Source organism: Mobula birostris, chromosome 8, assembly GCF_030028105.1.
Source record: "Mobula birostris isolate sMobBir1 chromosome 8, sMobBir1.hap1, whole genome shotgun sequence".
Classification (NCBI taxonomy): domain Eukaryota; kingdom Metazoa; phylum Chordata; class Chondrichthyes; order Myliobatiformes; family Myliobatidae; genus Mobula; species Mobula birostris.
Window position 1 is genome coordinate 135,838,016 of NC_092377.1, and position 11,610 is coordinate 135,849,625.

At 44.7% G+C, this 11,610-nt stretch overlaps 1 protein-coding gene across 1 annotated transcript; it reads left to right on the top strand.

Annotated features, from left to right (window-relative positions):
- Nucleotides 1–9,486: 9,486 nt before the first annotated feature.
- On the top strand, nt 9,487–10,217 carry LOC140202323 (histone H2B 1/2-like). The gene has a single exon (XM_072267230.1). The coding sequence runs from the start codon at nt 9,525–9,527 to the stop codon at nt 9,897–9,899; it is 375 nt and encodes a 124-aa protein (XP_072123331.1). The 5' UTR covers nt 9,487–9,524; the 3' UTR covers nt 9,900–10,217.
- Nucleotides 10,218–11,610: the final 1,393 nt, after the last annotated feature.

Sequence of the window (11,610 nt, forward strand, 5' to 3'; positions counted from 1 at the left end):
TTCCTTCTTAAGGCAGTACCTCCTGTGGATACTGCCAATGGCTCTGTTGGTTGATTGGGATGTGCCCGAGATGTATTGGTAATATGAGTGATGATGAGCTTGAGTATAGAGAGGAAATTAAGAACCTGGTGGCATGGTGTGAAGACAATAACCTATCCTTCAGAAGGAGTAGCGGACCGCATGACCCAATTTACATTGGTGGTGTGCAAGTGGAACAGGTCAAAAGCTTTAAGTTCCTCGGGGTCAATATCACAAATGACCTGACTTGGTCCAACCAAGCAGAGTTCACTGCCAAGAAGGCCCACCAGCGCCTTTACTTCCTGAGAAAACTAAAGAAATTTGACCTGTCCCCTAAAACCCTCACTAATTTTTATAGATGCACCGTAGAAAGCATTCTTCTAGGGTGCATCACAACCTGGTATGGAAGTTGTCCTGTCCAAGACCGGAAGAAGCTGCAGAAGGTTGTGAACACGGCACAGTACATCACACAAACCAATCTTCCATCCGTGGACTCACTTTACAGAGCACGCTGTCGGAGCAGTGCTGCCAGGATAATCAAGGACACGACCCACCCAGCCAACACACTTTTTGTCCCTCTTCCCTCCGGGAGAAGGCTCAGGAGCTTGAAGACCCGTACGGCCAGATTGGGGAATAGCTTCTTTCCAACTGTGATACGACTGCTGAACGGATCCTGACCCGGATCTGGGCCGTACCCTCCAAATATCCAGACCTGCCTCTCGGTTTTTTTGCACTACCTTACTTTCCATTTTTCTATTTTCTATTTATGATTTATAATTTAAAATTTTTATATTTACTAATTTTTACTATTTTTAATATTTAATATTTGTAATCCAGGGAGTGTGAAGCGCAGAATCAAATATTGCTGTGATGATTGTACGTTCTAGTACCAATTGTTTGGCGACAATGAAGTATAAAGTATAAGTATTGGGCAGGGTACACTCACTCTCTGCAGCGTCCTGCACTCCTATACATTCAAATTGCCATTCAAAATCATGATGTGACTAGTCAAGATACTCGCAACCTGTATTAGCTGAGGTATAAATTACAGGTTTCTCTCACTCTCACTCACTCCGAGCATGAGTTTTTGGCCTGCCACTCATCTTTACAATACTGTTTCTATCTCATCCTGAATGCCAAGCGACTCAACCTTCTTGACCGATCTTCCCATTGACCTTGCTAAACTCCACGTAGGCTATATCCACTGCCTTTCCTACATCAACTTTCCTGATAACTTCCTCAAAAAAACTATCAAATTGTTTAGATACCACCTACCATGCGCAAAGCCATATTGACTATCCCTAATCAGTCCCTGTCTATCTGGTCCCTTAAAGTACCTCCCAATAACTTGTCCACTACTGATGTCAGGCTCACCTGCTTATAATTTCTCACCATATTCTCTGAACCTAACCTGTCACAGCTTAGAGCGTTTCAGAATTCAATTCTGCTGCTGTTCTCTAAGGAGTTTCTGTGCCGTGGAATGCATGGATTTCCTCTGGGTGCTCTGGTTTCCTCCCACCGCCCAAAGATGTACCAGGTAGGTTAACTGGTCATTGTAAATTGTCCTATGAGGTGGCATGTATCGAAGGGCTTACTCCGCATTGTATCGCAAAATAAACTAAACAAAATAACCTTTCTTAAACAATGGAACAACATTGGCTATCCTCCAATCCTCAGGCGCCTCTCCTGTGGCTAAGGACATTTTAAATACTTCTGCTAGCATCCCTGCAATTCCTGCACTAGCCTCTCACAAGGTCCAAAGGAACACCATGTCAGACTTTGGGGATTCATCTACCCTCATTTGCCTCAAGACAGCATCACCTCCTCCTCTGTAATCTGTACACAGTCTGATCTCACTGCTACTTTACCTCACTTCCATATGCTCTGTGTCATCTCCCTAGTAAATACAGATGCAAAAAGAAAATCCATTTAAGATCTCCCCCGTCTCTTTCCATGCATAGCTGACCACACTGATCTTCAAGAGGATCAATTTTGTTCCTTGTTATCCTTTCGTTGTTAATACATCTGTAGAATCCCTTGAGATACTCCTTCACTTGTCTGCTAGAGCAACCTCATGCTTGCTTTTAACCCTTCTGATTTCCTCCCTGAGTATTAGAAATGCAAGATAGCTCTTAAGTACCCCATTTGTTCCTTGCTGTCTATACCTGCTATGCACTTCCTTCTTAAGCAGTGTCTCAGCAGCTCTTGAAAAACAATAACAAAGTACAGAAGAGAGTACTATTTACAGAGGAAGTCCCAGACAGGCAGGCAATAAGATGTAAAGCAATATAGACAAAGTCTGAGAGTGAGGTCAAGAGTTCATCTCATGGTACCAGGGCAATGTTGAATAGTCTTAAAATATTGTAAGACCATCAGATATAGGAGCAGCATTAGGGTATTCTGCCCACCAAATCTGCTCTGTCATCAGATCATGGCTGATTTATGGAATATAGAACAGTTCTGCACAAGAACAGCCCCCTTTGGCCACCATGTTGTGCCAAGCCAATTAGATTAGTAATCAAATAGGTAACTAAACTTATCTCTTCTGCCTACACAATGTTCATATCCATCTATTTTCCTCACATTCACGTGCCTATCTAAACATCGCTTAAAAGTCCTTAATGTATCTGCCTCTACCCCCACCCCAGGCAGCACATTCCAGGGACCCACGAAATTCTGTTTAAAAAAAGCAGCTCTTTTAAAATGATCCCCTCTCACTTTAAATGAATGGCCTCTGCTACTAGACATTCCAGCCCAAAGAAAAAGATCCCGTCTGTCTACTCTGTCTCTGCCTCTCAGAATCTTATAAACCTCTATCAGATCTCCCGTCAGCCTCTGCTACTCCAGAAAAAACAACCCAAGTCTGTCCAACCTCTCGTGAGAGAACATGCCTCTAATCCAGGCAGCGTCCTGGTAAACCTCTTCTGAACCCTCTCCAAAGCCTTGACATCCTGCTCTCATGAGGTGACCAGAACTGTATGCAATACTCCAGATGTGGCCAAACTAGAGTTTTATAAAGATGCAACGTGACTTCCTTACATTTGATGCAACTAATAAAGGTGAGCATGCCATAAGCCTTCTTAACCACCCCATCAACCTGTGTTTCAGGGAGCTATGAACTTGATCCCCCGCTCATCAACACTGTTAAGGATCCTACCCTTAACAGTGCATTGCCTCTTTGCATTTGACCTGCAAAGGTGCAACACTTCACATTTGGCTGGACTAAACTTCATCCACCATTCCTTTGCCCAGATCTACAACTGATCAATAGTCCGCTGTATTCTTTGCCAGTCCACAACACCACCCATCTTTGCATCATCTGCAAACTTACTAACCCCCACCCAATTACAACTTCATCCAGGTCATTAACTGTATATACATCACAAACACCACTAATCACAGACCTCCAGCTAGAATAAGTCCCTTTGAACACCAGCCTCTGTCTTCTATGGGCAAGCCTGTTCTGAATGCAAGTGGCCAATTCACCATGGAACCCATGCATCTTAATTAAACTCAAAACAGCACAGCAGAGGAACAAACCTTTCTATTCACAATGTTGTGCTGTGCCAGCTAAAAAGTATATTTTAATTTTTTTTTAAAATGTGCACTTGTCCTACCAAGGTGCAACACCTCACATTTATCTGGGTTAAACTCCATCTGCCATCTCTGTGCCCATGTCTGCAACTGATCTACCTTGCACTGTACACTTTGCCAGTCTTCTACACTATCCACAACTCCACCAATCTTGGTGTCATTCACAAACTTACTAACCCACCCATCTACGTTTTCATTCAGGTCATTTATACATCACGGACAGCAGAGGTCCCAGCACAGATCCCTGCGGAGCACCACTAATCACAGACCTCCAGCTCAAATAAGTCTCTTTGACCACTACCTTCTGTCTTATATCTGCAAACCAGTTCTGAATCCAAACAGTCAATTCACCATGGACCCAAAGCATCCTAATTAGCCTCCAATGAGGGACTTTGTCAAACACCTTCCTAAAATCCGTATAGAAAACATCCACTGCCCTACCCTTATCAATCTCTCTCATCATCTTATCAAAATACTCAATCAAGTTGGTAAGGTATGACTTGCCCCACGCAAAGCTATGCTGTCTCTCCCTAATGACATCATGGGTTTCCAAATGTTCATATATCCCATTCCTAAGAACTTTCTGCAGCAATTTCCCTACAACTGATGTGAGACTCACTGATCTATAGTTTTGAGGATTTTCCCTTATTCCCTTCTTAAATATTAGCCACTCACCACTCTTTCAGGCCTTGCCTGTGCCTAGAGAGGACACAAAGATACTGGTCAATGCCACAGCTATCTTGTCTCTCACCCCCCTCAATAACCTGGGGGTAAATCTCCACAGGCTCCGGGGACTTATCCACCTTAATACTCCTTAGGAACCCAATACTTCCTCCTCCTCGACCTCTAAATGCCCCAACGTATTTACACACTCAGCACTGATCTCCTGGTCCTCCATATCCTTTTCCTTGGTAAATACTGAAGCAAACTACTCATTAAGTACCTCACTCACATTCTCACATCCAGGCAAATGTTCTTCCCTTTATCCTTGAGGGGTCCAACCCTCTCCCTAGTTATTCACTTGCTCTTGATGTATGTATACAATGCCTTATGATTCACCTTAATCCTTCTTGCCAAGGACTTTGCATGGTCCCTCCTGACATTCCTAATTCCCTTCTTGAGTTTCTTTCTACTTTCCTTATCCTCCTCATGTGCTTCATTCGATCCTAACTTCTGAAGCTTTACATACTTTTCCCTTTTCTTCTTGACTAAACTTATCACCTCTCTGGACATCTAAGGTTTCTCTTATCTTTCTATCCCTATCCTCCCTTCTAACAGGAAAATACTATTACTGGGCTCTGTGCAATTGATCTTTAAACATCTTCCACGTGTCTGATCTGGACTTGCCAGAAAAAAAAGTATTTCCAATTAATTCTTCTTAGTTCCTGCCTAACGCCCTTGTAATTTGCCCTACCCTAATTTAGGAGTGTTTTGCAAGGACCGTACCTATCCTTATCTATAACTATCCTGAAAGTTAAGGAGTTGTGGTCACTGTTTCCTAACTGCTCACCCACTGAAAGGTTAGTCACCTGCCCAGGTCCAGTACAGCCCCTCCTCTCATTGGATCATCTGTATATTAATCTTCTGGATGAGCCTCCCATGAGGGACCTTGTCAAGTGCCTTACTAAAATCCACGTGGTCAACATCCATGGCTCTACCTTCATCAATCCCTTCTCCTCAAAAAAAGACTCAGTCAAGTTAGTAAGACACAACTTGCTCCACACAAAGCCATGCTAATTAGGTTTCCCAGATACTCATAAATCCTAACCCTAAGAATTCTCTCCAGTAACTTTCCCACTGGTCAATAGTTTCCAGGATTATCCCTAGTTCCCTTCTTGAAAATGAAACAACGTTAACTTCTCACCAGTCCTCTAGGACCCCACCTGTGGTTAGAGAGAACACACAGATATTGGTCAAGGCCCCAGCAATCTCTTCACTTTGACATATTTCCTATCAAGTCTTGGGGACTTATCCACCTTAATGCTTTTTAGGAGACCCAATGCAACCTCCTACACTTTAAATGCCCTGGCATATTAATACTCTCGGCACTGACCTCCCTATCCTCCATATCCTTCTTAGTAAATATCGATTTATCCCATGATGATGGAATGAAAGTTGTTCTTCAACCAGGTGGTATGTGCTTTCAGGTCTTTGTATCTGCTGCCCAATTATCGTTGGGAGGAGCAGGGGAGAGAATATCTGGGGTGTGTGGGATCTTTGTTTACGCTGACCGCTTTATGGAGGCAGGGAGAAGTGTAGACAGAGTCCACAGAGGTTGCTTTCTGTGATGTGTTTAGCTGTGTACAGAATCCTGTGGTCTCACGCAGAGCAGTTGCAATATTAAAGCCATGGTGCATCGGGATAGCACAGCGGCTCTATGTCCTTACACCTCAGCTCGTCCTTTATCATCAGATCTGCCCCGCCTCATTTTGTAGCCATCAAAGACTGAAAAGTGAGACCGCTGCTTTTAAAGTGCCTGAGTTGCATTTTAATTTTTTTCTGGTAAATTATCCAATTTTATTTATGTTAGCCACCTTAATATATTCCCTAGCTGTGTGTTTATTCTTCATATCGGATTATTGTTCAGGGATAATATCTGTATCATCCCACTGCTCTCTGACCCCATTTCAACTTGTACATTTTAATAAAAACGCTGTTACAGATTAGACCATAAGACACAAGAGCAGAATTAGGCCATTTGGCCCATCAAGTCTGCTGTGCCATTTCATCGTGGCTGATCCATTTTCCCTCTCAGCCCCAATCTCCTACCTTCTGCCCACAAAGGACACCCCTCTATTCTGAGTGTGTCCTCTGGTCTTAGACTCTGCCACCATTGGAAACATCCTCTCCACATCAAGGCCTTTCACCGTTCGATCGGTTTCAATGAGGTCACCCCCTCATTATTCTGTATTCCAGCAAAAACAGGCCAAAGGCCATCAAATGCTCAGCCATTCAATCCTGGAATCGTTTTCGTGAATGCCCTTTGAACCCTCTCCAGTTTCAGCACATCCTTTCTAAGATAAGGGGCCCAAAACTGCTCACAATACTCCAAGTGAGGTCTCACTAGTACTTTATAAAATCTCAACATTGCATCCTTGCTTTTATATTCTAGTCCTCTTGAAATGAATGCTAACATTGCATTTGTCTTCCTCACCACAGACTCAACTGACAGATTACCCTTTAGGAAATCCTGCACGAAGACTCCCAAGTCCCTTTGCACCTCAGTTTTTTGTACTTTCTCTCCATTTAGAGAATAGACAACCCTTTCATTTCTTCTACCAAAGTGCATGACCATACACTTCCCATCACTGTATTCCATCTGCCACTTCTTTGCCCATTATTCTAATCTGTCTCTCTACTATCTGTCCCTCCACCTATGTTCATATTGTCTGCAAACTTTGCAACAAAGCCTTCAATTCTATCATCTAAATCATTTACATACAATGTAAAGAGAAACAGTCCCAACACAGGCCCTTGTGGAACACCATGTCACCGCAACCAGCCAGAAAAGGCTCCCTTTATTCGCACTTAGTGGCCAATCAGCCAGTGCTTTATCCATACTAGATCCTTTCCTGTAATACCTTGGGCTCAGAGCTTGTTAAGCAGCTTCATGTGTGGCACCTTTTCAAAGGCCTTCTGAAAATCCAAGGCCTTCTGGTTCTCCGTCGTCTATCTTGCTTGTTATTTCTTTAAAGAATTCCAACAGGTTTGTCAGTTAAGATATTCCCTTGAGGAAACAATGCTGACTATGGCCTATTTTATCATGTGCCTTCAATTAGCCTATTTTATCATGTGCCTTCAATTAGCCTAAGACCTCATCCTGAATAAGTGACTCCAACAATTTCCCAGCCACTGAGGTCAGACAAACTGGTTTATAGTTTCTTTTCTTCTACCTCTCTCCCTTCTTGATGAGTGAAGTGACATTTGTAATTTTCCAATCTTCTGGAAAGATTATTATTAATGCCTCCACAATCGCTTCAGCCACCTCTTTTAGAATGCTGGGGTGTAGACTATCTGGTCAAGGTGACTTATCCACCTTCAGACCTTTCAGTTTCCCAGCAACCTTCTCTCTAGTAATAGCAACTTCTCACACTTCATGACCCCTGACACCTGGAACTTCAATCAAACTGCTAATGTCTTCCACCGTGAAGACTGCTGCAAAATACTTATTCAGTTCATCTGCCATTTCATTGTTCCCCATTACTACCTCTCCAGGATCGTTTTCCAGTGGTCAATATCCACTCTCTCCTCTTTTTCACACTTTATATATCTGAAGAAACTTTTGGTATCCTCTTTAATATTATTGGCCAGCTTACTTTCGTATTCCACCTTTACCTTCTTAATGACTTTTTAGTTGCCTCCTGTTGGTTCTTAAAAGCTTCCCAATACTCTAACTTCCTCTAATTTTTGCTCTATTATATGCCCTCTCTTTGGCTTTGACTTCTCTTGTTCGCCACAGTTGGGTCACATTTCCTTTCAAATACTTCCCTTCCTCTTTGGGATGTAGATATTCTGTGCCTTCTGAATTGCTTCTAGAAATTCCAGCCATTGCTGCTCTGCCGTCACCCCTGCCAGTGTTCTTTTCCAATTAATTCTGGCTAACTCCTCTCTTGTCCCGTTGTAATTCCCTTTACTCTACTGTAATACTGATACATCTAACTTTAGTTTCTCCTCAATGATCACTTGCCCCTAAGAGTTCTTTTACCTTAAGGTCTCTAATCAATTGTGGGCACGTGGCCAAGTGGTTAAGGCATTGGACTAGCGACCTGAAGGCCGTGAGTTCGAGCCCCAGCGGAGGGAACGTGTTGTGTCCTTGAGCAAGTCTCTTAACCACACATTGCTCTGCGACGACTCTGGTGCCAAGCTGTATGGGTCCTAATGCCCTTCCCTTGGACAACATTGGTGTCATGGAGAGGGGAGACTTGCAGCATGAGCAACTGCTGGTCTTCCATACAACCTTGCCGAGGCCAGTGCCCTGGAGAGTGTAGACTTTCCAGGCGCAGATCCATGGTCTCGCAAGACTAACGATGCTTTTATCTTTATCTTTATCTTTATCTAATCAATTCTGATTCATTGCACAACACCCAATCCAGAATAGCTGATCCTCTAGTGCGCTCAACCACGATCTGCTCTAAAAAGCTATCTCATAGGCACTCTAGAAATTCCCCCTCCTGGAGTTCAGCAGCAACCTGATTTTACCAACCGACCTGCATATTGGAATCCCCCATCAGTATTGTAACTTGGCCAATATCTTCTTACAACTAAAATCCTTTGTTTTCAGATTGTTTTAAAAATTGCTGTGTTCCTTTGCTTATGTTTTGTTTCTCTTTCTTTCTTTCTCTTTCTCACACACACACACTCTCTTTCTCTCAAAACATTTGCTACCTCCCTTTTTTCACGGGGCTGGCTGCACTGCCATTTGTTTTTTGCTTTAACATTTTGAAAAGTATGAGTGTCAAATTCTCAATGTGATCCGTGGCATGGATTGAGTAATAATTCTGAAGGTTTTAAGTGTTCCGACTCAATAACTGACTCGCCTGTCTTTAAGGAATTGACGAAGGTTCGGGGAAGCGGAAGAGAGGTGTATGGCAAATTTAAACAAAGATGACAAAACTCGCTATTTCTGTCGCAAATCAATCTTATACGTCCATGCAAATATAACTTGATTGAAATTAGTTAATGATTTGGTGCACGGCGGGACGCGGCTGGGCGCCGGGACCCCGGCACAGCTTTGTACTCGCCGCCACCAATCGGAGAGCGACACCGGGTAGAGCATGACGCGCCTCCAGACCGCCCAATCATAAAGCGAGTTCTCGCAATCCTTCATTAGCATATGACCATGCGGGCGGTGTATATAAAGCGGGCCCGGCGGCCGCCTCGCCTCATTGTTGCGCTGCGAACCGCCGCCGAAGATGCCGGAGGAGAAGAAGACGGCTCCCAAGAAGGGCGCTAAGAAGGCCATGAACAAAACGCCGGTGAAGGGCGGCAAGAAGCGGAGGAAGCTGAGGAAGGAGAGTTACTCCATCTACATCTACAAGGTGATGAAGCAGGTCCACCCCGACACCGGCATCTCCTCCAAGGCCATGAGCATCATGAACTCGTTCGTCAACGACATCTTCGAGCGGATCGCGGGCGAGGCTTCCCGCCTGGCCCACTACAACAAGCGGTCCACCATCAGCTCCCGGGAGATCCAGACCGCCGTGCGCCTGCTGCTGCCCGGGGAGCTGGCCAAGCACGCCGTGTCGGAGGGCACCAAGGCGGTGACCAAGTACACCAGCTCCAAGTGAAGGCCCGCCGCCGCAAAACAAAGGCTCTGCAAACCACCGGAAGCCTGTGTTAGAGGATATGGACTGGGTTGTTTGAGAACTATGTCTTTAGTTGAGAATTTCTTCTGTATTTTTATGATTCAATGTTCTGGGAATTATTGCCTCCTGTTCACGGACTGAACGGTTGTGATTGCCGTTCGAACGAAGGAGCCGGTGCCGTGATTGTGTTGTCTGAAGGCTCCCGGCAGTCCCGTGTAGGCTGGTCTGCAGCTGCAGGCTGGCGTCGCTCTGTCAATGTTTATTGTGACTGTTGTTCATTAAACTAGACCCTTTTCTCTAGCACTCGAGTGTTCCATTCAATCCAGGCGGCCTGGCTTCCCTGTCGCGCAGGCATGGGCCGCAGGCGCGGAAACACGCAGCAGCAAATTCCCGGCACGATGGGACCGGCTGCGGCAGGGAGCACGGCGGTGGCCGGCGTCCATGGGTTCGTTCACGGTAAATCGCGAAACTCCGCTGGCGTTCCGCTCAGATCGCCCCGCCTCCCCGGAATTGTTCCTTTCACGGTATCTAGTGATCCCCCCCAGTGCAAATGCACCCTACTGAACCCTAAATCCCGTGGGAGATGTGGCGAGGCGAGGGTTAAACCTGTGCACTCGCGCAGAACAAATGTCGGTGCCCCGGGGAAATACCAAAGACGTGACTGCTCACTTCCAGATGTTAATGAAGCGTAGGGACACCCATCAGTTTTACTAAATCTAAAATGTGAATAACGCCTACTTTCTATTGGTTATTAATACCTGTAGGCCCACTTACCGATTTCTACAATTGGGTCTTTTAAGAGCTTCTTAGAAAGCATGTGGAGCTTAGGAAAATAGAATAAAATAAGCTAATAAGGAATGTGGAAGAGAGTAAGATTCTCAATTGGCATAAAATTGACAACCCTAGCCGGGTTCTGAGACAACTGCGCCCTTCTGCAACTGTAGGAGAATGAGGGGAGATTTGCTGGAGGTACAGAGAATTATCAGGCTTTTTCCACTGAGGTTGTGTGCGACTTCATGGGAAACATTTAAGGGGAACTTAATTCACCCAGGATGCTGAATGTGGGTTCAATTTCAATATGCAGATAGAACATAGAAATCTACAGCACATTACAGGCCCTTTGGCCCACAGTGTTGTGCTGAATATGTAATCTACTCCTAGAATTTCCCTAGTGCATAGCCCTCTATTTTCCTAAGCTCCACATGCTTTCTAAGAAGCTCTTAAAAGACCCAATTGTATCTGCTTTCACCAGCAGCCCATTCCACACACTCACTACTCTGTGTGGGGGAAAAACTTACCCCTGACATCTGTGCCTCCTTCCAAACACCTTAAAACTATGCCCTCTCATACTAGCCATTTCAGCCCTGGGGAAAAAGCCTCGACTATCCACAGGATCAATGTCTCTCATCATCTTGTACACCTCTTATCAGGTCGCCTCTCATCCTCCACTCCAAGGAGAAAAGGCCAAGTACACTCAACCTATTCTCATAAGGTATGCCCTGCAACATCCCTTGTAAATCTCCCCTGGACTCATATATAGTATCCACTTCCTTGAGGTGACCAGAACTGAACACACGTATTTGGATAAGTACATGGGTATGAAGGATATGGGGATCTATGTTCCATGTGTGGGTCAACAGGATTGGTCAGAACAACAGTTTGGCATAGACTAGATAGGTCGAAGGGCCTGGTT

What these genes read in the sequence shown, in the direction of transcription:
- LOC140202323 (XM_072267230.1), top strand. Translation starts at nt 9,525, where the DNA reads ATGCCGGAGGAGAAGAAGACGGCTCCCAAGAAGGGCGCTAAGAAGGCC.